General features: G+C 44.3%; 11 protein-coding genes and 1 non-coding gene across 12 annotated transcripts; 6 read left to right on the top strand and 6 right to left on the bottom strand.

Moving 5' to 3' along the window:
* Positions 1-617: 617 nt before the first annotated feature.
* Positions 618-1,741, top strand: L203_104683 (uncharacterized protein; the record flags this gene model as incomplete). Its single annotated transcript, XM_066214063.1, has 3 exons — positions 618-668; positions 852-932; positions 986-1,741. 3 exons carry the CDS (start codon positions 618-620, stop codon positions 1,739-1,741), a joined length of 888 nt encoding a protein of 295 aa, XP_066070160.1.
* Positions 1,742-2,377: 636 nt separating this feature from the next.
* Positions 2,378-4,905, top strand: L203_104684 (uncharacterized protein; the record flags this gene model as incomplete). The annotated part of the gene is made up of 8 exons (XM_066214064.1): positions 2,378-2,502; positions 2,554-2,748; positions 2,798-2,915; positions 2,962-3,289; positions 3,337-3,555; positions 3,602-4,102; positions 4,152-4,652; positions 4,700-4,905. 8 exons carry the CDS (start codon positions 2,378-2,380, stop codon positions 4,903-4,905), a joined length of 2,193 nt encoding a protein of 730 aa, XP_066070161.1.
* A 480-nt stretch (positions 4,906-5,385) lies between these two features.
* On the top strand, positions 5,386-7,242 carry L203_104685 (uncharacterized protein; the record flags this gene model as incomplete). Its single annotated transcript, XM_066214065.1, has 7 exons — positions 5,386-5,686; positions 5,738-5,851; positions 5,905-5,996; positions 6,047-6,351; positions 6,401-6,607; positions 6,657-6,932; positions 6,981-7,242. The coding sequence occupies 7 exons, from the start codon at positions 5,386-5,388 to the stop codon at positions 7,240-7,242; spliced, it is 1,557 nt and encodes a 518-aa protein (XP_066070162.1).
* Positions 7,243-7,616: 374 nt separating this feature from the next.
* Positions 7,617-8,817, bottom strand: L203_104686 (uncharacterized protein; the record flags this gene model as incomplete). Its single annotated transcript, XM_066214066.1, has 3 exons — positions 7,617-7,738; positions 7,789-7,830; positions 7,890-8,817. 3 exons carry the CDS (start codon positions 8,815-8,817, stop codon positions 7,617-7,619), a joined length of 1,092 nt encoding a protein of 363 aa, XP_066070163.1.
* Positions 8,818-9,091: 274 nt separating this feature from the next.
* L203_104687 (uncharacterized protein) lies at positions 9,092-10,518 on the top strand (the record flags this gene model as incomplete). Its single annotated transcript, XM_066214067.1, has 3 exons — positions 9,092-9,234; positions 9,285-9,348; positions 9,406-10,518. 3 exons carry the CDS (start codon positions 9,092-9,094, stop codon positions 10,516-10,518), a joined length of 1,320 nt encoding a protein of 439 aa, XP_066070164.1.
* Positions 10,519-10,799: 281 nt separating this feature from the next.
* Positions 10,800-12,615, bottom strand: L203_104688 (uncharacterized protein; the record flags this gene model as incomplete). Its single annotated transcript, XM_066214068.1, has 3 exons — positions 10,800-12,154; positions 12,204-12,306; positions 12,583-12,615. 3 exons carry the CDS (start codon positions 12,613-12,615, stop codon positions 10,800-10,802), a joined length of 1,491 nt encoding a protein of 496 aa, XP_066070165.1.
* A 176-nt stretch (positions 12,616-12,791) lies between these two features.
* Positions 12,792-13,329, bottom strand: L203_104689 (uncharacterized protein; the record flags this gene model as incomplete). Its single annotated transcript, XM_066214069.1, has 4 exons — positions 12,792-12,995; positions 13,085-13,129; positions 13,178-13,256; positions 13,322-13,329. 4 exons carry the CDS (start codon positions 13,327-13,329, stop codon positions 12,792-12,794), a joined length of 336 nt encoding a protein of 111 aa, XP_066070166.1.
* A 222-nt stretch (positions 13,330-13,551) lies between these two features.
* Positions 13,552-14,375, bottom strand: L203_104690 (signal peptidase I; the record flags this gene model as incomplete). Its single annotated transcript, XM_066214070.1, has 7 exons — positions 13,552-13,626; positions 13,676-13,712; positions 13,770-13,883; positions 13,934-13,984; positions 14,035-14,130; positions 14,174-14,283; positions 14,328-14,375. 7 exons carry the CDS (start codon positions 14,373-14,375, stop codon positions 13,552-13,554), a joined length of 531 nt encoding a protein of 176 aa, XP_066070167.1.
* A 127-nt stretch (positions 14,376-14,502) lies between these two features.
* Positions 14,503-16,655, top strand: L203_104691 (tryptophan-tRNA ligase; the record flags this gene model as incomplete). Its single annotated transcript, XM_066214071.1, has 7 exons — positions 14,503-15,003; positions 15,048-15,202; positions 15,247-15,375; positions 15,423-15,542; positions 15,590-15,910; positions 15,955-16,087; positions 16,170-16,655. 7 exons carry the CDS (start codon positions 14,503-14,505, stop codon positions 16,653-16,655), a joined length of 1,845 nt encoding a protein of 614 aa, XP_066070168.1.
* A 792-nt stretch (positions 16,656-17,447) lies between these two features.
* L203_104692 lies at positions 17,448-17,536 on the bottom strand. Its single transcript has one exon. It is a non-coding gene; the product is annotated as a tRNA-OTHER (tRNA).
* Positions 17,537-18,383: 847 nt separating this feature from the next.
* L203_104693 (3-methyl-2-oxobutanoate hydroxymethyltransferase) lies at positions 18,384-21,509 on the top strand (the record flags this gene model as incomplete). Its single annotated transcript, XM_066214072.1, has 5 exons — positions 18,384-18,702; positions 18,764-19,025; positions 19,073-19,203; positions 19,251-20,024; positions 20,074-21,509. 5 exons carry the CDS (start codon positions 18,384-18,386, stop codon positions 21,507-21,509), a joined length of 2,922 nt encoding a protein of 973 aa, XP_066070169.1.
* A 251-nt stretch (positions 21,510-21,760) lies between these two features.
* L203_104694 (uncharacterized protein) lies at positions 21,761-25,169 on the bottom strand (the record flags this gene model as incomplete). The annotated part of the gene is made up of 14 exons (XM_066214073.1): positions 21,761-21,900; positions 21,963-22,090; positions 22,155-22,261; positions 22,312-22,386; positions 22,448-22,581; positions 22,642-22,918; positions 22,976-23,101; positions 23,183-23,361; positions 23,413-23,962; positions 24,010-24,091; positions 24,142-24,567; positions 24,610-24,872; positions 24,919-25,041; positions 25,089-25,169. The coding sequence occupies 14 exons, from the start codon at positions 25,167-25,169 to the stop codon at positions 21,761-21,763; spliced, it is 2,691 nt and encodes an 896-aa protein (XP_066070170.1).
* Positions 25,170-25,259: the final 90 nt, after the last annotated feature.

A 25,259-nucleotide genomic window follows, 5' to 3' on the forward strand; every position in this document is an offset into this window, starting at 1 on the left:
AGGAGCATTGGCTTGCAAGATACAGATGTGAGCACCTTCTTATTAAGCTCCTCAGCATTGAGTTCAATCTTTCAGTCAAGACTTCATCTGCTTGCATTTCAGCTTCGATGTTGTTTGGGGACTAGGCGGCTGTACACATGCGTCAAAGATTTGAGAGCTTGTACAGCATAAAAGTGTCTGCTTGAGCGGTAGTATCGTCAAGTGTACACTTGACCAATAACTTTACAGTGTAAAGTAGTGAAATGAATGTTTGCAAGTAGAATGCAATGATTATAAAATCAAAATTGCGAGGGGATATATAACCTATCAAAGGGATTAGCGCAACAAACACCAATGAGTCACCGTGGGAAACTTCTGACTTGAAATGCCATTCACCTACATATGAAAAGTATATTTTGCTTTTTATTCTCTTCTTGACTTTACTCTTGTAGACGCTATCTATTTTCAAGTTCAAAAATCAAAAACATTCGCCCTTGAATTTGGTATTGAAATCCTCGCCAGTCAGCGGAGGCAAAGAGAGTGCCAGTATCGGCCATCTGAGAATAGTCGAAACTTGGAAACTGCCTCGAGCTTCCAAGCTTGATAAAGGCATCTCTAAGAGCGAACAACTTGGCAAGATGATGTGCATAAAACATATGCTCATCTATGTCTTCGTATTCCCTCTAAGCGTAAGTTGGCCGAATTTTTCACGCATCTATTAAGACTTTCGAGCTGGGATAAAGTGATCATGACCTGGCTAGGACTCTTTATTTACCTATTAGAGTCAGACGTGTCATGTCCTCATGATTCGTATGAGATACAACAGGCAAAGATGTGATGATAATGATCTAGACTAATTGGCTGTTTTGCAGGCATCACCACCCATCTTTTTAATAGCTCTAACCATAGCACTGTTCTTGCGTATTAGACCATGTGGATACTGTCTCACTCTCGTACGTCTATGCCACTTTGCTTTCGTGCCATGCTGACTTGTGTATCGCAATAGGCTACAATTCTTTTCTTCTCGACCTCTTCTCACTCGCCATTTCTCAATCACCCATCCAGTACCTCTTTATCTCACAATCAGACAGCCTCGTTGAACCACCTTCCACTACAAGCTCCAGTACCAAATAGAACATTACTGAGTACCAATAATGGGCAAATATGGGATCCCAGACTTGTTGGATATAGAGGAATGGATATCGCTCTGAAGCGAGATAAAGCCAAGCTTGAGCAAGAAGGGCTGACCAGCAAAAGGCTTGGGTCTGTGTGGCAGGCTGGTCCAGAGGCGCTTAAGACGTATTGGAAGTATACGTTTACGCCACTCTTTCAAGCTGATTTCTCTACGTTCTTGAGAATCGGCATTCCTGCCTTTCTACGGTCGAATATATTCGGCTCCTCCACGCCATCGGGCAAGGCGAAAGAACTAAAAAACGAAAGAAAGTTACCTCCTGGTTATGTCGATCTGAGGTGGAAAGGAGTTGGCTTTGTCGTTGATTTTGGATGGAGAAGAACATCGAAAGGAATTCAGTGGGAAATTGAAGAGATGCTGGGAAGAGACTGGGACCGAAGCGAGCTTGTACAAAAGATTGAGCTGAGCCTTGACCAAGAAGGAGAACCTATCAGCCTTGTTGACGCAGAGCATCCAGAAGCGCAAAACGACGAGAATAGTGAAGTAGACCCTAATCAAAAGGTTGAAAGCGAAACAGCACACCCTACAAGGAAAAAATGGACAAGTATACCCTTTATTGGTAGCTGGTAATATTAAAAGTATAGAATCTCTTACTTATTATTATGCTGTTGTATACCTTGGGATCTCCTTACTCAACATCCATCGCTATTTACTCAAAATATGGCTGGTAGATGCAACGTTTGGTGATGACGTGTTAACTGATGGGGCCCTCCGGAGGTCCTCCGAGAATTTCCTTATGTGGCAATGTTTCCTCCAACAAGTCTCAACTCCACTAAACCCTTACTTATCGACTTTTCAATTTGCATTTCGATTTCTCTTTTGTTTTTATACTTGGACAACATCGCACTGTCATCTCATTCTGTGTTATATCTACTTGCAATATCTATCTTTACTATTCTTGTCACAAGGTGAGTTCTGGTCTGAGTCTCTGCTGTCCTAGTCGTTGTTCCTCTCAGTGGGCTTTAGTGGATTGGATATTTGTGTTTGAACCAGCCAAGTCGGTCTCCTTCCAAGGAGCGTTGGTGAATCACTTGCCGCCCCAATAAGCCGCTCTTTCCAACAGCCCAATTTGTCGGCTACCTTTGGTTAAAGTCCCTATATCCGCTCCTTTTCCGGGGCGAGAGATGTTATTAATTGTTTAAGCGTATCTCTATTTCTTTTCTCTACATTTACTTACATTTATAGAGCGTAGGATCATAACGCCATATGTCGCGCAACGTACACAACCCACTCTTGTTTGAGTGCGCTTGGGAAGTAGCCAACAAGGTTGGCGGTATCTATACAGTCATCAAGACAAAAGTCCCAGTTACTGTGAGGGAGTATGGAGACCGGTATGTCCTCTTCTATGAACAAGCTTCCCAATTAGCTTACTCATAGTCAAGATTGTGTTTGATTGGACCTTTGTCCTACAAATCGGCTCCTGTTGAAGTTGAACAGGAGGAACCCGAGCCAGGTTCTCCCTTTGCGCTCGCTCTTGCTTCCATGCAGGAGCGAGGCGTTAAATATCTCTATGGGAGGTGGTTGATTGAGGGCGCTCCCAGGGTGTTGTTGTTTGATACTGGGTCTTGTTACAACCGGTGAGTTGCCTAGCATCTCGACAATATACATCGCTGACAGTTTGTACAGCATGGACGAATGGAAAGGAGATCTTTGGAATCTTGCCGGTATTCCATCGCCTCCTAATGATCACGAAACAAACGAAGCCATTGTCTTTGGTTACATGGTTGCCTGGTTCCTTGGAGAGGTAAGTAAGGTATCCTATGACATGTCCGATTTGACAAACTTTGCAGTTTGCTGCTCGTGAGACAAATCAAGCCATTATTGCTCATTTTCATGAGTGGCAGGCGGGTCTTGCTATTCCTCTTTGCCGCAAGCGCCACATTGACGTTACCACCATTTTCACCACCCACGCAACGTTGTTGGGCCGATATCTCTGTGCTGGAAGTGTTGACTTCTACAACAATTTGCAGTACTTTGATGTGGACCATGAAGCGGGCAAAAGGGGTATCTATCATCGATACTGTATTGAGAGATCTGCGGCGCACTGTGCAGATGTTTTCACCACTGTCAGCCATATCACTGCGTTTGAAAGCGAACATCTATTGAAACGAAAGCCCGGTGAGTTGCTGTTTGTCGGCAAGAGTTGATCTGACGCACCTTCATAGATGGAGTACTTCCCAATGGTCTCAACGTTGTCAAATTTGCGGCCATGCACGAATTCCAAAATTTACATGTACAATCCAAGGAGAAAATCAACGAGTTTATTCGAGGCCACTTTTATGGACATTATGACTTTGACCTAGAAAACACCATCTACATGTTTACTGCCGGTCGTTATGAGTTCAGAAACAAGGGTGTAGATATGTTTATTGAAGGTCTGGCCCGTAAGTTACAAACCTCGTAAAAGAGTCATCATCTGAGACGTTGCAGGTTTAAACCATCGTCTTCAAAAGATGGGTTCCAAGACCACTGTGGTTGCTTTTATCATCATGCCAGCTGCTACCAACTCTTACACCATTGAAGCCCTCAAGGGTCAAGCTGTCACTCAACAGCTGAAGGATTGTGTCGATCAAGTCACTGCCCGTATAGGCAAGCGCATTTTCGAGCACGCTGCGCGATACACTGGAGAGCACGGCACCGAAGTTCCTAATACCGAAGATTTACTTTCCAAAGAGGACAAGGTCCTTCTCAAACGTAGGGTGTTTGCCTTGAAGAGGACTTCTCTGCCACCTATTGTTACACACAACATGGCCGATGACTCAAGTGATCCTATCTTAAACCAATTGAGGAGGGTTCAGTTATTCAACAGGTCGCAGGATAGAGTCAAGGTAATCTTCCACCCCGAGTTTCTGAATAGCAACAATCCTATTCTCGGATTGGATTATGAGGAATTTGTTAGGGGCTGCCATTTGGGTGTATTCCCCAGTTATTGTACGTGCAACTATACAAAGCCACGAACGACAGGCTGACAGGAGAACAGACGAACCGTTTGGTTACACTCCTGCGGAATGTACCGTTATGGGAATTCCCAATGTCACTACTAATTTGTCTGGTTTTGGTTGCTTCATGGAAGACCTTCTCGAATCGCCTGAAGACTATGGTTGTTACATTGTTGACCGACGTGGCCAAGGCGTAGAAGAATCTGTGGATCAACTGACCAACCAACTACTCTCTTTTACAACCAAGTCTCGTCGCCAGCGTATCAATCAGCGAAATCGCACCGAGCGACTTTCTGAGCTTTTGGACTGGAAGTCTCTCGGTTTAGAATACGCCAAGGCCCGTCAACTGGCACTTCGCCGAGCTTATCCCGACTCTTTCAACGACGACGAACCCGACTTTACTGGTGTTCAAAAAGTTGGCATGCCCCTTTCCGCCCCTGCTAGTCCTAGGATGAGGTCTGGCATGATGACTCCTGGCGACTTTGCCACCTTGACGGAGGAAATGGAGCATTTAGGAACTCAGGATTACATGGGTGCCAAGAGTCAGTTTCTGTCTCGCTCTGTACACTTTTAACTGACCAAGATATAGGTTGGAAAGGTATCAATGACGATGACGACGAGAATCATTACCCCTTCCCTCTTGTCATGAAGCCTCGAAATCGATCTGATTCTCTTGCCTCTGCAATTTCTGGTACCATGACTCCTTCTGGAGGTAGGAAGCTTTCCGAGAACGATTTGGCAAAGGCAGACGCCGCTTTGAGCGGACTGGGCCCTGATGGTGTCAACGGACATTGAGTGTTGGGTGAGGAGGTTTTGCAAAAGTTCAGACATGTCTGAATATACAAAAGTCATTTTGAGTGAGGTTGCGTTATCCCAAGCACATTATCAATTAAACATACCATACAAAGTACAATAGTACTAATTTTGCAATAGTTTATGAATCATATCATTCCGCAATCCGCGTTGTTTCTTCATCCATGGCTTCCCACTTGGAACAAGTTATTTTTGCTCAAAAGCGTTCATTGTATGACTGAAATTTTAACAGTTGGGCTGAGAAAGTCTTGACGCCATCATTTCGGCCCAATGGATGTCGGCATTTAATGACCGAGGAAGGTTCGGTTAAAACCCGTGCCGTTCGGCAGTAATTTCGGTTACCAAAGATCGTCATGCTAAACTCCCACTCATATATATTTGCTCAGCTTAACAAAATTATTTCTTTATTTTTTTCCTTTTACTCTTTTCTTTGTTCAAGTTGCCATTCAAAAACTTGAAAGAATGTCTAATAAACAAGCACCTTTTACAAGACCAAGTGCTTCTGAGCCCTTGACAGCAACACAAGTCGAAAGCGAATCAAATGAGACAGCCAGGAGCAGGGCTGGTACGGCGGGTTCGGCTTTGTCAAGTCGAACTGTTGGAAACTCAAAATCATCCAATGGTATGAATACTTATGAGCCTTCAAAGGCTGGTGAATCGCCCTTGCCAGAGGCCAAGATGACCCACGATTTGGATCCTGCAAAAGGTAGAGCTTCGGACACTCTTGCCACAAAGAAACCTATGAAGAAATTTGCTTATGGATGTGAATTCATATTCTTCTGAGGTCTGCTAAAGCTGAGCTGACCCCATGCAGTCTGGTCGCCAGAAATGGCAGCATTTAGGAAAATTGCATTCAAAATTTTAATCAGTACCGTTGTTATAACAATAATAGTGGTGTGGTTGTGTCTCCCCTTGTATTGGGGTTCCCGTAAGCGATGGATCTGCCATAATCTCTCAGCTTGTAACTGACGAGGACGGTAGTATGGAAATCAAACAGGTATACTGACAAACTTACTGCCAGAATTATTGATCGGGATGGCGGCCAAGTTGGTCAGACCATCACGCAAGGATTGGTATGTTTATTTCCAGTCGTCCATACCACGTTATCCAACACTTGTAATAGCTCTCTCACAAGAATCTCCGCTATTTCATCACCTCGCCTTCCGAATTTCCTACATCTGCAGATGTAGAGCACGACATTGTGCAGGAGGGTGCTTGGGGTGCTATTGTCATCAATTCCGGAATCTCGGATGGTCTTCTTAGAGCTCGTCAAAATGGCGATGCCAGTTGGAACGGATCCAGAGCCATCGATGTGTACTATGCTCAAGCGAGACAAGAGACAGCTGTCAACTCTTATTTGGTTCCCTACCTGCAACAGGCTTTGGGTCAACTATCGGCTGAATACGGCACTAAAAGTGTGGCTCAATAGTATGTTGCTAGGTCTGTTTCTTCATGTTTGATGGCTAATTCGCTTTAGCCTACAAGCCAACGTCAATAATGCTACTGCTATAAACCTGCTTGCCCAAGCCCCTACTACCTTGAGCAATTCTATTTATTACACTATGAACAACATCAGACCATATAATCAACCAGTGGCCACAGCTATCACACTTGTCGGCCTCATTTACATGCTCATTCTCTCTTTTATCATGACCATGACCAACAATGCCGTGAGGGAAATCATGTGAGTTAATACCCTGGCGTGAATCATTTCGAACTGACAATACATCCAGCTCACCTTTCCTCACTACCCGTTCTTACATCATGTATCGAATAATCTCGCCAATATGCTTGTACTTTCCCGTGTCTTTCTTCTTCACCATGGTAAACCTACCTTTCAAGGTTCATTTTGGCGCCCACTACACCTATGCAGGTGGTTTCTTTTTGTGGTGGTTTACTATCTTTTTGGGTATGGGTGCAGTCGGCTTGTCCACCGAAGCAGCCATCACAGTTTTGGGTCCCAGGTTTATGGCTTTTTTCTTGATTCCTCTCATTATCGTCAATGTCTCGTAAGTGCTTCTCTTCACACAGTGAATCACAATCTCATGGTCATTTAGTGTCGCATCACTTCCACATGAGCTTCAACCCTGGGTTTTCAGATACGGTGTTGCTATGCCATTCTATAACTGCGGACGTATTGTCCGAACTATCATATTCAACACCAAAAACGATATTGCCGAAAATATGGGAATTCTCCTTGCTTGGATTATACTAAACTTTATCACCATTTCAATTGGTACTTGGTGGTTTAGGAGAAAAGCTGTCAATCAACACAACAAGGAAGTGGCTGAGAATGAGATGGATCTTGATCAGCCATGAATGTTGAAGCAACTGTCTATCGACAAAGTGATGAATATCTAACAAATCACATCTAGTATCATGATATTATTTAAACTTTTTTTCCCGGACTGTTCAGGCAATATAGAGTAATGCATTTGATAATAATCACCTTGCCGGATACCATTGGTGTATACACACTTTTTTGGATCTGAAACGGCGTCGTAAGAAAAAGTACATTGAAGTTGGAGAAGGGTGCTGGATGAGGGTGATAAGGTTCGTGAAGGATCGTCAAATAAGCCCAAAAGAATCTGTGATCATCAATCATAAAAACAGTGAAGGGTACAAGCTGGGTGTCGCAGAAGGTTTCGATAAGATAATTTACGAAAAATAAAGTTTGAGAATAGATAGCTTGATTAAAAGTAGGCTTCATCAGCGAGAGTGTATGCTGGTATAATGAGCTTGATCTTTTGTTCAAGACCATATTGATTTCCAGGCTGGGCCGCAATTGATGAAAAGTTGTCACAAGAAAGTTGACCTTCACATGCCTTCTCGTCAGCTCAAGACAACCCACCTATCAATACTGACTTGTAGCATTAAGGACGGCTTTTCTTCTCACATCGCTGGACCCTTTTTTGTTCGTACTCTATGGACCATTGTATGCGGATCCTTCAGTCTTGATTTCTTACTCGGGCGATTATTGTCTAACATCTGATTAACGTCTTTTTCAGCGAGAACTATTCTCTCTTGGGTTCGGGTGGTGGTATTATCCATAATTGGAATGAGCTCTTGTGAAATTTGCACATCTTCTATAACTTGCACATTTTGTATAACTTGCACATTCTGTATGTTTTTCGCAGGATTATCGATTTGTCCTTCCGGCTGTGATTGGTCCATCTCTGAAAATTGATCGCGTATTTTTATAGTTTTGGCAATATTTTTGAGATTCTTCCAGCTCCCTGGCACTTCTTGTTTATCGGAAAAATCGAAATATTTCTGTCGCACGGCGTTTGCAAAAGGTCCGTTGCCAATGGCCGATAAAAACTGTTCCACAACTTCATTCTCTGAAAGATATAGACCGGCATCACGAGCTTCACGGACGAGATGGTTGAAAGTGCCCCAAAGATGAAGAACTTCTTTCTGAGTTGCCAGAAGGGTAAGTTTGCTAGTCCGTAGGTATTCGAGAACTGCAGCTTGGCGTTCAAGTGGCGATGGCATGTAATCAATTTCTAAAGTATCCCAGATTTCTTGTACGCTCCACATATGACCAAACGTCGCCCACATGTCTCGATCGAATGTAGAGCAGAACAAAGAGCGCACATGTCGTTCCTTGACGGCCCATTCTTCCCATTCTTCTAATTGCTGACATGTGAGGTCTCTTCCAGTAGAGCTTACAAAAGCAAATGGAGGTTGGTCGCCTGCACATTGATAGAGGGGGCGGTGCAGTGCAGCTTCCATAATGTGCACAATGGAGCCAGCGGGTTTACGATATGGTTCAGCAGAAGGGAAGACGAGGTGATGGTACAGGGAGGTATTTGTAGCCTTGAGGTAAGAGAGTAAACGCCTACGATATGCTGGAAAGGTACCCATTGTAAGCAGAGGAGTAGGACAGGACATATGGGCCACGCTTGAAGTAGAAAAGAAAGTGAAATGGCAAATGTGCGTTTCAGTATTTATAGAAAATTATAGTGAAATGAGTAAAATTAAATAAATTCGCGTCTTATAATAAACACATTAATTGACGCGTAACCTAATTATTACGTAATATTAAAGTTTGACATTTACGTAACTCGTTTTATCGTTTGATTTCAAGTTATGACTTTACCTATATTCAGTCTTTGATATCACTTTTTATTTTTACTTTTCGTCTCAAGAGAATAATACCTTTGTTATGTCTAACTCTCTTCCTACTTTTGAGTCATTTATCGTCATTGGTGGTTGCGGTTTCTTGGGAAGACATATAGTTGAGCAGTTATTGAATCGTGGAGAGACTCAGGTTTCAGTCTTTGACATCGTACAAAGACATTTTGATTCGTGAGATTCACAAGAGAGCATTGTAGCTGGGCCATGCTAATGATATAAAGTAACGTCAATTTCTACATTGGTGATTTGTCCAAGCGCGAAGATGTGGAGAATGCTATTCAAAAGGTTGGTTTATTCTGCCATACATATCCTACATGGGAGTATTCAAGACAATGGCCGTAGTCTCAAGCATCAGTTGTCATACATACAGCATCTCCCGCCCATGGCATGGGCCGCGCTATCTATGAACAAGTTAATGTGACTGGCACCCGTACCCTCTTGGACGCATGCCTCACTTCTGCTTCCGTCACTAAAATTGTTTACACATCTTCCGGAGGCGTTATTTACTCTGGTAGAGAAGATATTTGTGATGCCGACGAAAGGTTATCGTACCCAGAAAAGCCGCTAGATGCGTATAATGAAACCAAAGTAGCTGCGGAGAAGATGGTTTTGCAGAGAAATGGCAGCAAAAAGGACAATGGTGAAACGTTATTGACTTGTGCCATCAGACCAGCTGGTATCTTTGGCCCAGGCGATAGACAGATGATCAGTGGTTTCTACGGTGTTGTTAAGAATGGTCAAACCAAATGGCAGGTAGGAGACAACACCAATTTGAGCGACTTCACTTATGTCGGCAATGTCGCGCATGCTCACCTGCTTGCAGCCGATAAGCTCAATTCTTCTTATCCATGTAGTGCCTTGCACGAACCCCTGCCTGCTATCAACATCTCTCTTGGGGAGCACCGAGTGCCCACTTCGGCCGCCAGACCAATTGGCCCCAACAGAAATCCCACACAGGCAGATTTACTTGCTGCTCAGCGGTTTGATCAGGGCACGGTCTTGGAAACTGATCTTCAACCAGTGTTGAGAACAAAAATGGATCAATTCTCAGCTGCTGCACAGAATGAAGAAGATGGTGCTATTCCCATAGCTGGCCAAGCGTACTTTATTACCAATGGCGAACCAATCTTTTTCTGGGATTTTGCGCGCACAATCTGGCGCCAGCTCGGCCACGTCCCTCCATATGTCATCGTCCTCTCCACCACCCTTGGTCTTATCCTCGCCACTCTCGCCGAGACGTTCTCCAAGCTTTCGGGCAAGGAACCTGGCTTTACAAGATTTAGGGTATCTCAGGCAACACAGCAGAGATTCTATGACATCGAAAAAGCAAGGAGGTTGCTTGGGTATGCACCAGTTGTTGGATTAGACGAGGGCATGAAGATTTGGACGAGCTGGTACAAGGGAGAGTTAGAGAAGCAGAAAACTGTAGACTGCGAGTCTATCAAGTCCAAGTAAAACTTACAAACATGCGTCAAAGAGTATCTTTGCGTCTTGATGCATGTACGTGTATAATCTATGTTATGCAAATGGGTCATGTGTAGCAAAATATTGCCATGCTGAACTGAACTCAACAAGCCACCAGAGCAAATGTATGGGTTGAAGATTGAGAAAACGGACAAAAGATCCAGCAGACTACATACATATGGCCATCTATACCACAACTTTGAGAAGCTATTGATAATAAAGGCAACTAATGAAAATACAAAAGTTAAATGTTCTTGTGTTTTGAGCACCAACTACTTGCTCCACTCTTCTAAATCCCACCCTTCCACATCCGCTCCATCTTGCCCCTCCAACCATTCATCGAACCTCACAAAATTAACTTTATCTATTTTCTCTCTCAATTCTAGCGTACCCGTCTCTCCGCTACCGCCACCTTCGGCACGCCATTTCGTCTCAATTCGCGAAATTACCCTGTTCTGCATAACCTCGCCTACCCGACGTTCGCGCATTACATTCACGCCCATGTTCAACAACTCTCCATCAAGGTTCTCGGTGCCAACAATGGTGGTAAAGGTTTGGAGTGGAACAGCGAGCGCAGCAGAGGCAAGGTCGTCTGCCAAGTTGAGGTAGCTTGTCCAGCTGTTTCCACGACGTGCATCGTAAAATGCCGTTTTCCATGGTTCACATGATTCACGCGGGACATAAAAAACGATGGTCAGGCGTTGGAGAGACAACATAGTCTTTTTGTGGCGAAAGCAGTGAGAATAAGGTTGGTAATCTTTAGCATCGTAAGACAAGCCAGTAGGCATTACGATGGTCAACTCGCACAGGGGCGGCAGGCGTGGAGAGTGTGTGATAGCTGGAGGGGGAGCGGGGGTGGGCAACGGTCCGAGTTGTTTGGATAGCGATATAGCGGAGGGTGTACGGGAATGTGATTTTATAATGGGGTGTTTTGGCTTGGCTAAAGAAACGAGCGAGAGGGAACTACTCTTGGCGTGTCCAAGTTGAAGAGATAAGGCACTTTGAGACGGGAGAGATTCTATAACTGGTACTGGCAGGTTTTCGGTATTGACGATTGGCGTAGTAGACGAGGATGTTTTGTTTGGGAACGCAAGAGGCAATACCGGGAGCGGCGAGCGAGCTCCCAGAATGACGAGCTTCTCAATAGCAAGATCAAAGAGAAGAGGGCAATGATGTGGGTATCGCGAGCAGAATGTCGTGTGATAATCGTATGCATTGGCGAGAACGATTCTCAAGGTTCGAAGCCGTGGCATCAGGGAGCACAGCGCCAGCGGAGGACAGAGCTCTTGCGGCCCTTGACAAGCATGCTCACTGTCATCCATATCATCGTGAGAGTAGATGGTTGCTCTTCCTACATGTTTCAACAACCTGTCCTTAAACTTTTTTCTTCCAACGAGGACCTTGCCGCTCATGGCTTCTTCCATAGCTGATGAGCCCTTTAAGATTGGGAAAAAGTCATAGGGAAAGAAAGCGAGATCAGTATAGAGGATACAGCCGGCAAGATGAAAAAATAGACGAGAGACACGTAAGCATTGTGCGAGGGTATGGTCGTCACAAAAGGAGAGAATGCGCTTAATGATAAGAGACTCCAAGTGCTCTCGCACACCTCTTTTCAGGCGTGCATTGGCTACTTTAGTATTTAGCCTTGTGAACAGGTGCAATCTGGAAACACTCACCCGTATGATGAAGTTCTATTGACGACTTTGGTCTCGGAATAATGACTCCGGGAGGTGCCAGGGTGTTGGCTTTTGACTTGCTCTTTCCCAATTTGAGGGCATCCTACATGTCCTGTCAGCGCCACTGATGATGATCCCAACTCGACATCTTCTCGTCTCTTGCCCCAATTGGCATGCTTAAAAGAGAGACACTATAGTCTGGGCCCTTCAAAACATTTTTCTGCGAAAACCTCTTGAATCCCTTCTGTACTCTTGACTGGAATACACCAGCACCCATTGTTGTCTCCAAGTCCCATAGACTTTCCGCATCTTCCATAGTCCTCAGACCAAAAACGGCTCATCTGTGAGTGTCTCTACTAACTCGAAATCAAATACTCACCATGAGATCCGTAAAACTTGCTGAGCGCACCATCTTTTACCTTGATCCATTCAAAATAGCAGAAAACGTCCTTTGGAGAGGTTTACAACATCAACATTTCAATCCGTCAAAAATGGTTGAAAAGGAAGAGAGAAAAAAAAGTAGTCACGAATTGAGAAAATTAACCAAATGGAAATGCAAACGCAAAATAAAATTGCATTCCGTTCACCCTAATAACTCTCCTCCAAGGATGGCGTCGGCTGGGAAGAGGGCCCGCTCGGCCAAATCTTCATCATCAGCCAAAGTACGACGATCGCCCCTATGATATACGCCATTGTCCGATACTGGCGGAGGGCAGAGTTTGCTGCAATGGATCTCGAATGGTGGCGGGAGGTGGAAAAGAGAGAAGAGGCAAAAGATGAGAATGTATTGGTCTGGGAAAGTCAGTCTTGAACGTTCCCGGCGACGTACAGTACGATCCAACTGCATAGGTGTCAGCAATATCAATAGATAAGAGCCTCACCTGATCGTTTTGCCTGTTGGCATCGTCGAGTATATCTATCGTGACCTGCCATCGTCATCCGATGTCGCCTACAGCTCATGCTGCGATACGTACATGGCGCAGACTTTTAATCTTGCCATGCAGCGAATTCAGCGCTTCTTCGTTTTGGTTCTCCAAGGTCTGGTCGGACGCGCTATCGCCATCGTCAAAAGGTCAGTCTTTGCCGTTGTGTTATGGGACGGAAGGTGCTGTACAGACCTGGGCATAGTAATGTAAATATAAATGTAGATTAAAAATAAAATAAAGTGAAGATATTACAATTTATAGAATCTTTAGAAATACGACATAAAGGCATATGTGAGAGAATGAAAGGTTCTAATACAAATACTCAGGCACACATATCTCGTTTTGTAATAGCATAAGAAACTCTTCAAAATCAAATGGCGAGAGCGTAGAGCCTGCATACGATACAAAAGCCGCAAAAGACGCTATAAATCTCCATTGATGAGGAGGTACATGGCTACAGAACCTAATAGTCCGTATTTGAGCTTGGGAAAGTCGTTCTGCGCACGTCAGTGGATATAAGGTGGACCTGGGGTCGAGGAAACGAACCATGGCTATAGTCACGTATCCTACATAGGGAAGGAAACTGGATGCTTGGTTAGCAGGCGGGAAGCAGGCAGGGAATAGGCGCCGCAGCACTCACCCTCTCACTTTGCCAATAACGTGTTGTCGTTCGATCCACTCCATTCCCTGGTAGAGGGAGATGTCGTCAAACTTATTGTTGTCGCCTTTGGTGAGCAGCAGCTGCGTGGTGTTGCTGGTGGGTAATGTCAGTCTTTATAATGACACTCGGAACGTTGGACAGACGAAATATGCGACTCTATGACACGATGGACGATGGGTATATGACTTCCAGGTCTATACAGCTCATATCAGACACACTGCGCTTCGTTCAAGATGCAACTTACATCTTGTATACTGTAATATCTCCAATTTCGTAGGGTACTTCAGGATTCGTCAAGAATAGTATATCCCCCCGATAAAAGGCTGGTTCCATGGATCCTCTGACGAACGTCAAACTCAGCTCGTGAGGACACATGAGCTTACGATAAGACAACGACGATAGGAGACTCGGAGTTTGTAAACAGACATAAACCTTTCCACATTATCAATCCAGAGGCTATGACGGTAAGAAAGCTGAGGGCCTGGAACAGTGTCTGCCAACCGGCCGTCAGAAAACGCCCATGTATACGCAGCTTACTCCTTGGACGCCGAGTTTCTTTAATTTTGCTATTTCTTCTGAAAACATGGTGGTTGTCTAAAGGTGAGTTTTGTCAAGTTGAGAGATGAGTATTTAAACGAGTTGGAAGTTTCCCACGGATGCATCTCTTTGATTTGTCTACGTTTTGAATCACAACATTTCTCAAAGCATCTTTATGCCTCCAAGTTATCGTATTAAGGCTTTTTCGCAGACGCTGTTCAAGAAAGCTCCCAAGTTGTTCAATATGCAAACACCAGACAAGCCCTCGGCTACAGGGGCAATGACTCCTGACGCAATTGCGAACCAGCTCTCAAAACTAGACCTCCCAGCACCTTCAAATCTCAGACTGGCTATTATGAACGATGTTTCCTCGCCGGTTTTGGACTCGCCATTTTCTCCAATCTCAGCTGTGACGGATGGTACAGGCGATTTGTCAGGCCCCGAGCCAGAGGCCATTGTACAAGCCAGGAACAAAAACCGCTCTGAATCCATGTCTGAACAACTCTCAGCTCGCCTTGCTCAAATGGAATTACCCCAGCCAGAGAGAATTTTTGGACCGGAAGAAGGCGGGAGTGTAGCTGCGAGAGAAGAAAATGGCGGGAAACAGGGTGTGAGTGCGGAGGATTGGGACAAGGTGAAGCTTGAGGACGAAGTACCAGAGGCTGTCAAGGAGCCTGTAAGAATGGCACATTCTAGACATGCTAGCAGAGCGTAAGTCAGAATCTTGGATCATTTCTGATTCAAATTAGGGAGGTTGCAACACCAAAAGAACCTACAATCCAGGAAGATTCCGAGCCCAGGGCTGTCAAGGAACAAAAGATTACACCCTTTGATGTCGAGGCTGCTGTTGATGCGGATGGTAAAGTGCTTGCCATGTGAGTTTAAAAAACATGCGTGGCCATGCTCTTACCATTTTTAGTGATTATGAAAAGGTTACCAAGCGATTCGGTGCTTCCCTCATTACCCAGCAAATGTTGGAGCGGTTTGAAAAACTCACAGGTCGAAAACCACATCCTTTGCTCAGGCGTGGGACGTTTTACTCGCACAGGTGGGTGTTGTGGTGTATTGCGTGTCTATGGCTCAAAGATATGACAGAGACTTTAATATGATACTCGACCGATATGAGAAAGGCCAACCTTTCTATCTCTACACTGGTCGAGGACCAAGCAGCGACTCGATGCACATGGGTCACCTCATCCCCTTTATGTTCACTGCGTACGTCATTCTTTACTCATATACAATGACCTCTTACATCTATCTAGCTATTTGCAACGCATATTCAATGTTCCTCTTGTCATTCAAGTTACCGACGACGAAAAGTATCTCCTTGAACGCGACGCCAAGAAACAGCAAGAACTTATGAAGAAGGTCAAGGCTAAGAAGCCCATAGATTTGCTCAGACATTACAAGAAAATGGGTCAAGAAAACATAAAAGACATCATTGCATGTGGTGTCATTCCAGAGAAGACATTTATCTTTTCAGACTTGAACAACGTAGGAGGAACCTTTTATGAAAACGTTACTTTAATCGCCAAGACCATTACCCTTTCTCAAAGTAGGAATATTTTTGGATTCGCCGACTCGTACGTGCTTTCATATTTTTATAGTTTTACTGATAGATTTACAGTGACAATGTCGGTATGTTCCATTTTGCGGCAGTCCAAGCCACTCCATCTTTCTGTAATTCTTTCCCTCAAATCTTTGGTACTCGCGATGATATTCCCGCTTTAATCCCTTGTGCAATTGATCAAGATCCTTACGTATGTCCCGTACGTAGAGATACGTTCTAACACTTGATAGTTTCTTCTCACTCGAGATTCGGCCGACCGGCTGGGCTACAAGAAGCCCGCCCTCCTTCATGCCAAATTCCTCCCCGCCCTTCAAGGCGCTGGTACCAAGATGTCGGCTTCCAAGGACCATACAGCGATCTTCATGACTGACGATGCTAAAAAAATTGCCAAGAAAATCATTTCTCACGCCTTCTCAGGCGGCGGCGCAAGTAAGCAAGACCATGAGAAATATGGCGGAAATCCAGATGTGGACATAGCTTATCAGTATTTGAGCTTCTTTGAGGAAGATGACGACAAGATGGAGAGATTGGCAAAAGAATACAGAGCGGGCACGCTGAGTACGCGAGAGATGAAGGAGGCTTGTATCGAGAAACTTCAGCAGGTCGTCGCGGACTTTCAAAAGAACCGGAATGCAGTTACAGATGAGGTGGTAGCTTATTACCAAGACCCTACGAGAAGGATTGATCCACGCCCCATACCAAGGGAAATTGCAGAGTCTGCACCAGTCGCTGCTATTCCAGGAGTCTCCACGATATAGAGCAACGAGGGGATGAAGAAATTCAATCACAATGTCATATATATGCATGGTATGTTTTCATCTGTACTGATAACTGGGCGTTTTAAAACAACCAAAGTGACGAATTGTACTGAAAACCTGAACAATTTCGTCTCTATTTCTCAAGTTGCCAAGCTGCAAACGGATTAGAACTGTTGATGATTCCTTCATCAATTCACATTACCGATCTATGTGAACTGGTTTGAATGTAACATGCTTTCTTGGGATAAAGACGGCAAGGAAAATTGAATAAGTCTACAGGCGGATAGGGAATGAGCAAAGGGCCACATAAAGAAACAGTCAAAAAACTTCTCTTCAAATCAACCGTAGGTAAAACAATAAACCATTAACCTAATAATACTCTGGTGCGATTGCTTCGACAGAGAACCTGTAATGTTTCTGCTTCTATAAATGATTCAAAAGTCAAGACCAGTTGATTCGAAAGAGACAAGACATGTCATAATGTCAACTAGAGAAATGCATCCATGATAACCTAGTGGATGGGATCGTTTTTAAGCTGAGGTCAACGTATAGGCAATCAAGAGAAATAACAATGAATGTTTAGTCAAGCAAACCCAAAGTGGTAACAATGATACAAGCAGGAAAACCAAGAACTACAACAAAAGTATGGAACCAAAGTCTTTGTCAAGTAATGAGCCTTTTCACAGTTTATATTTGAAGAAACAACCAAAAAAAACGAAAAACAGTTTGCATTACCACATGATTACAAATGTGTGATGATGAACAGTTGTTCAAAAATGCACTGAAAAAAACAGGGCACGGCAGGATTCGAACCCGCGACCGCTAGATGACTCCAGTTCTCGACCTCGAAGTCTAGAATGCTACCACTGCAACACACGCCCATTATCTTTTATTTAGGTCCTATCTCAGTTATGACTTTGCAATATAATCCAACTACACTCTGTTCTAATCATTTGGTGGTTCTAAGAAATATCTCTTAAGCTTGTACACAATCAAACAAAGTAACATTGTTTTGCTACTTGAAGAAACTACCCGCTGGTTGGTCCCCCTTCACCCTCCCTTCTCGATAGTGCAAGGCTATTTCAATAACCAATCAAAAGCCATGATGCCAACTTACAGAGGTCCACACGGCAAGCGAGAATCTCCCTATCTTCTTATTACCATCCGTGTAAGATTTGTTAATAAACTGCTTCAGAGCACGCTTTAATGAAGCTGTCAAAGTTGGGAGGCTTCTACCGATTTGCAGACCTTACTCCTACAGATGCATGCCTACACATACAGTTGAGTCGTCATAACCTTCGCATTCCTTAGACATTAGACGAAACTTGACGTTGAAGAGAAATCTGATAATGATAAAAGCAATTACACTTGTAGGTTATGAAGATTGAAAATTAAACAATTTTTAACTCTATTTGCTTCCGTCGGCGACTCAAACCGAGTCAATTTGATTTTAACATGATCCTGGTTTTATAAATTAGATGTTTGGTTGGTTTTTTTAATAACAACAGGTCAAAGGCAATCTCAGGCTCAAACAAAAAAGCAATCGCCATGATATCAAACGTAAAGAGGATCTCCCAGTCAAAAAGATGTTTATTATCACAATCATCTTGTAGTACCTCTGCCATCTACAAAAGTTCCCGCTCAGTTGCAACTTCATCTCGTATAATTGGTGGACCAAGTCATCCAGAAATTGACGACAGCTACAAGCAATTCATAACGAGCGGCGATATGGGTATGGGTGTAAGCTTAAAGGGTAATGGGGATTTTAGGATACAGCGAGATACTCTTGATCAAGTCGGACCCATCAGTGGACAGTTAAACCGGCAAAAAGCAGAGATTGATGATTTTTCGGTGTTTGCCTCTTTTCAAAATGAGGAATTGATCATTGACAAGCCTCCAGCAGAGTCGCGGGAAAAAGACAGAGCTGGATATAATGGAATTGATAGGGATGAGAGGAGAAGTCCGGCGGCTTTGCTGGGAAGCAAAAGGATAGGAATGGTGGTCTTGCCAGAGGAAATGCAAAAGGGCATTCAGCAACAGATAGAATGTAAGTGTATCTGACTGTTGTTTATATTTACTTCTGCGCATGTATTGAGCCTGCGTCACAGTACTCGATAATCCTCGTGAACTTCGAAAATCATACCTAGCCCTTCCCAACACCTTTTCTGTAGCTCAAGGCAAACCAGAGCGAAGAGAAGGTCGATCACCGGAAATGGAGGTAGCGAAAGCCTCTGCGATCCTTCCTGGAGAGTACGGCGTGGTAAAGAACGTATTGAAGGAACTGGAAAAGCGACTGGGTCGCGAATGGTTGGATGATGTGAGCAAAGGCGGGATTCTAGAGATATCATCTAGTTTGGGATCAGGATTATGGTATGCCGGCTTATGGTAATATCTCGTAGCAGGACTGATCTCTTCAGGGCTGTTCTGGACGTATATGGCTTGCTTCCGTCATCTCGTATACATTGGAAAGAAGGACAGGTTCCATTGAAGTACTTTCTTGTACATCCGTCAAAAGAAGGTCTTGGCTTAATAAGAAAAATAACCGAAGGTTAGCACATTAGACAATTTGATTCAATTGGCTCACAATTTGTATAGTTGCACTAAAAGGGCTGACTGATATACGATTTGAGCGAAAACTTCCTAATGATGCTACTCCATCCATGGTCCTCTCCACGTTTCATTTAACGTCTATTCCGTCGGTTTCTGCTCAGCAACTACATCTTCGTCAATTGCTTTCCATGTCTTCACAATACGTCATCTTGATTGAACGCTCTACACCCCAGGGTTGGGCTGCTATATCGCAGGCTCGCTCTTTCTTCCTCTCTAAATCAAATAACGAAGAGCCATTGCATATTGTGGCGCCTTGTCCGCATGATGGAGCTTGTCCTCTGGTAGGTACAAAAGACGTATGTGGGTTCAGTCAGAGATTACAGCGACCAACTTTCTTGAGAAAGACTAAACACTCAACTAGAGGAGAAGAAGAAAAAGGTTATTGTTATCTGGTCATCGCAAAAGGAGCAAGGCCTACAATTGAACTTTTTGGGACTACAGATGTTGAAATTAGTCGGACTGAAGATCTGATCGCCGCTGGAAGAATGGGAAAGGTAGGGCGCGAGGCTGCTGAGAAGGCGCTCTTTAAGTCACAAGAACGTTCTACAATACAGGAAGTCGAAGGGCCTGAAAAGATACTCGAAGTCATTCATCTCCATGGCTCTCAATCAGATTCATCTTTGGAAGAAGCTCTACTCCAAGTCGATAAAAAAGTGCTGGAGAATAGCTTAAAGCGAGAGGCATACAGTTGGCCTAGATTAGTTGCCCCTCCCATAAAGAGAAAAGGCCATGTAACTATGGATGCCTGCTGCTCCGATGGTGAGTTTCAGATTTTTAGCCTTTGACTCAAAACTTACATTCTCCGCAGGAAACATTCAACGGATCACTTTTGCTAAATCGCACTCCAAACAAGGTTATCATGATGCTCGCAAATCCTCATGGGGTGATATCATCCCCCACACTCCGAAATCTAAACCTATCGTCCGGACCCGCGGAGTTCGAAGGCTTATAAAGAACAGAAATGAGGGCAACGAAGACGAAATTTTGAGAGAGATAATGGCCGCAAGCCTGGAAGAAGAAATGGATCCTCAAACAATAATTAACCAGTCAGATAATCTCAAAGAGCTAGAATTAATGGGAATCGAAATTCCTCAAGCGCAAATTGGCAAGGAAAAAGGAATTGAGAGAAACGATGTGACGACATGGAGTTCGAGCAAAGAGTCGCCCTTCTCCACCGGTCAACGTAGAGAGCTCAGTACAAGGACCTTTATCAAAAGAACCTCATCTTGTTCATCTCAACTCATGGCTTTTCAAACAAGATACATGTCTGCCCGCCCTAAAGCACCCGTCAAGTCCAAAACTACTCTTTCTTCTTTACTTTCGCTTGCTAAGTCTAACACTCCTATCAGTGTCCTCACAGCGTACGATTATCCTACAGCTCTGCTTTCCGAGATATGCGATGTTGATATGACTCTTGTTGGTGATTCGCTCTCCCAAGTTGCCCTCGGGTATGAAAGTACTACATCAATAACTCTTGATGAGATGATACATCATGCTCGTGCCGTTAGAAGAGGCGCCAAGACGCCGTTTGTATTTGTCGATATGCCCTTTGGTAGCTTTGAATCATCCGTTGATCAAGGAGTCAAAAACGTTGTTCGGATGATCAAAGAAGGCGGAATCGATGGAGTCAAGATTGAAGGTGGCCTCGAAATTGTTCCACTTGTCAAACGTTTATCGTCTGTTGGTATTCCCGTTATGCCTCACCTAGGGCTCCGCCCTCAACGGGCTACAGCACTTTCAGGCTATATTGTGCAAGGTCGTACAGCTATCGCCGCCTATGAAATCCTCCAAACCGCTCGCGCACTGGCAGACGCCGGTGCTTTTGCCTTTCTGTTAGAGGCTTTGCCAGAAAAGGTCGCGAGTATTATAACAGGGGAAATGATAGAGAAGGGAGTATTCACGATTGGTATTGGGGCTGGAAAGTGGACGAATGGGCAAGTCTTGGTGATAACAGACCTTTTGGGGTTCTATCCAGATGACTCTACTGCTGAAGAAACATTACCCATCATCGCTGGGGATATCCAATCATCCTCAACCCCGCGAGATTTAGTTAAGCCTCTTCATGCTCCTCGGTTTGTCAGGCAATTTGTCTCTGTTGGTCAAGAAATGCGACGAGGTGTGAGAGAGTACGTTCAGGCTGTCAAAGAAAAGTCATTTCCTGACGAAAAGGAAACCTATGGGATGAAGAAGGAACAGTGGGTTGAGTTCTTGAGATTAATTGAACAAGAAAAAGGGCAGAACTAGTGAAGCTTGTCGCTGAATTGTTACTACGTATTCATTACACATACTCTTCAATCATTCTATCATGCTTTAGTTGGTATCCACATATACATTTACATAGAATATTACTCAGTGTTGCCAAGCGTCTCTATAATCCAACTTGTACTTGTGACCACTACTTGTTCATGCCAGCGCCAATTATAATGTACGTATATGTTTATAAAACGTGAGAGATACAACAGCTATGTGTAATCCTTATATTCATTCAATATCTACTATCTTCTCCCCTTTCCTCTCCCCTTTCCTCTTCCTCTTCCTCTCTCCCTCTTCTTTCCTCGATATGACGATCCTTCGCCGTTACTATCTTTAGGACAATTGCTGGCCCAATGTCCTGCTTGATGGCATTTGTAACATTCTGAGAACAAGTAAATCAATGACTATCCGTTTTTAAAACTGGCAAAGTTGAAGAGAGCATACCTCCCATAGGGCCGCCTTCTCTACGCTCTCCTCCACAGACCTTCGAACCGAAGTTCGAGAAATTGGCGTTGGGATCGTCTTGCCACTGAAAGAAACCGCATCTCGCTTTAGGATTATTTGGACAGGCCCTGCGTTATCATCAACATCATAATTCGATTGTGTAGTTTAAAACTGGATCGCTGAGATACATACCAAAATTTTCTTCCTTTATTTGTTCCGTCTTTTGATACGGTAGCAATCACAGCTTCAAGTCCACATTTACATTCGACATGCTCGCTATCGTCCTTGTCATTTCGGCACTACACTGCTGTGTCAGCAAGCGTTGATAAGGCAACAAGATGTTGTGCACCATTAAGCGTTGTCTTTTGGACGAAAGGAAATCGTTGGTGGAACGATTGGATCCAACGTCATCATTCTCCCATTCCTACGAAAGAGCTCGTTTCGTTAGTGTTCTTCCTTAACCGGACATCTCGTGAACGACGCACGAAGAACCCGCATTGTTCGCCCTGGGGCTTTGAGCACGTCCAAAACTTTTTTCCCTTATGAATAGAATCGGCTTTGTTGACGACACGAGATATTGCAGGCAACAAGCATTTACACTGTTTTCCTGCAAGCTCATCTATAGAGAATTCTTGTGCTTAGCAAGGGCAATTTAATAGAGTGTGACGAGGAGCTTTACCGAATGTAGGAGACCTGATCCTTCGAGCAACCGCAGGTGCAGCAGCTCCTCGGCCTCGTACTGATCGGCTTCTACTAATGCCGCGAGCTCGAATCGCACCGCCCCCTCTTGGTGGACCATCATCATCCTCATCATCGTTGCCGTTTCCTTTTCCTCCCCTGTCGCTAGTGGCTCGGCCTCTTCTGCCCCTTGTACCCCTTGTACCTCTTGTACCTCTTGCTGCGGCTCTGAGAGCTTCTTGTTCTTCCCCTTCACCTTGCAAATAACTGAGAACACTCTAGGATATGTGTCAGCGCACAAACACCTGCTTTTACACGATAAAATAGCAACTCACGTTGATGACAATATGAAACTCTCTTCTGGCTTTAACGAAAACTTCTTTGTACTCATCCAATGTCTGTTCCGATATTCCTTCTTTCGATCGAACTCCGTCGCAAATTAGTTGCATCCTGTGTTCGGTCTTTGTTGAGACCGACCGGACTTTGTTAACCAGACTGTACTTTTGTCGAACCACAGGTCTCGCCTCAGAATGTCAACTCACCTCTCGGCGTAAGTGTGGCTTTGATAACGATCTGTCGAACTCAATAGCGTTGAAGCCCTTAACAAGCCCAATCCCAAGAGAAGATGGTACAAGATATTTATTTCGAGCTTCTTGCCGTTCCGTGACGTAGGAACGTTCTATAATTTTTGCGATATGTTCGGCTATGGTTGCATCCGTCCCTACACTTTCGTCAGATATACACAAATTGCTAATATTTGTTAACGCATTACCAATTCCATTCTTATCCATCAAGCCAACCAAATCAGCTTCAGTAAGCAAATTGGGTTTAGTAGTCGTCCCCTCCTTTAGCTCGACAATATCGGGCACAAATAGCTCTCCTTCTTGAAAGTCCGGCAGAGTACGAGCTGCCCATTTGTCATACGGATACACTTCAAGATAGTTTCGTGCAAGCACTATGAGGCCCGAAATTGAAAAAGATTCCCCAGCAATCTCAATGTCAACTGTAGTCGTTTTGCCTTCTGCATTCTTTGAGCAATTTGCTAGAAAACGGCGCGTAACGAATTCATAAACTCGCTTTTCATCACCTTCCAAGTTCCCCACAAAATTGGTTGGATGGATGGGCGGATGGGCTTTATCATTTTTCTTGCCATTTCTAGGTTTTTGAAATCCACCGTCCAAGAGACGCTGAGAATACTCGCCCCAATTTGACGAATGTGTTTGCTTGCGGAGAAGAGACTGAAAATCAAATTCAAAATCATATTGATCTGTTTCGGTACGTGGGTAGGAAAGAAATCCTTTTTGATACAGTTTTTCAGCTAGCTAAATCATGTATCAGAAAGCCGTTCCAATGTTGCGAATTTACATACGTCCAAGACTTTTTTGGGTGTCATGTGTAGTAATCTGGAGCCGGACTGTTGTAGCTCTACCGTTGTGAGTGGTAACGGTTTCCTTTTAGCTTGTCAGTCTTCAATGTCTGGCACTTTGAGAGCAAATCCTACCATTTCGTCGTTGGTTTACTCTCCACTTTTGTGACAATGGCCTCTCCTGTTTCCACAACTTGCTCATATAACACGGCTGCCATCTCTAGATCAAAAAGATGTCCTCTACTCCACTTAAACTCCACTACGCTCCTCTCCCCGTCTTCATGCTCTCTCTCTAACGCGACATGCACATACCAGAATGTTTCAGGCACAAAAGCTTGCACGCGATTGTATTGTTCAACTACAAACCCCAAGGTCGGAAACTGACATGGGCCATATGAGATGACTTGCTCGGACAACTCCGCTATGCGGGGTTGGAGAGAAAGGGTTATGAGACGGGTAAAGGCTGAGCCAATCCTGAGATCCAGAGATATCCGGGTTGATACTGCATCGGCTTGGAGTAAATCTAGAGCATTGGCTTGACTAGCGGCTTGGTGGATTTGACTGTGCTGATCTCAGCTGAGTCAACAAAATGACGAGACCTACGCAGGAATGATGGCACTAAATCTTGCCCGTTTGACAAGTATCCCTCTGTTAACCTTCCTACAGACCTCCACAACTTCACTGCCGATATGTTCACCTTCCCGATCACAATCAGTCCATATCATCAATACATCTGCCCGGCGAGCCTCATTTTGAAGATTTTGCTCGACGGCTTTCAGCGCGGGAGGGATGAAGTTGACGATTGGGGCTTCAAAGAGAGCAAAGGGTTCACAAGCTGACCATTTGCGATAGTTATCGTGAAAATCCTATTTACCAATCAGCTTTTTCCAATTGGCACGACATGATTCGTACGCTAGAAGTTAGATGCCCGAGCACAGCAGTAACAGTAAAATTGGCACCCCTGCCATCACCAAGAGGAAGCGGCAGGTCATATACAAAATCATAGTTTCGAATGTATTGATGATTGCTATTCCGCTATTCGAGTAATTAGTCAGTCCCACCCATGATATATCAACACTCACCGTGTCCCATCTCCCACCAGACAATATTTCTGTGATACTCTTGGCAATACTGGGCTTTTCTGCGACGCATAATACCCTCATTACGCTGCCACATTACTTTGCCCTTTTTGATATATGCCGTGATGAAATTAGGTGGCAAGAGATGTAAGAATGTTGAAGAACGAGGGATGG

Source organism: Cryptococcus depauperatus, chromosome 5, assembly GCF_001720195.1.
Source record: "Cryptococcus depauperatus CBS 7841 chromosome 5, complete sequence".
Taxonomy (NCBI): Eukaryota; Fungi; Basidiomycota; class Tremellomycetes; order Tremellales; family Cryptococcaceae; genus Cryptococcus; species Cryptococcus depauperatus.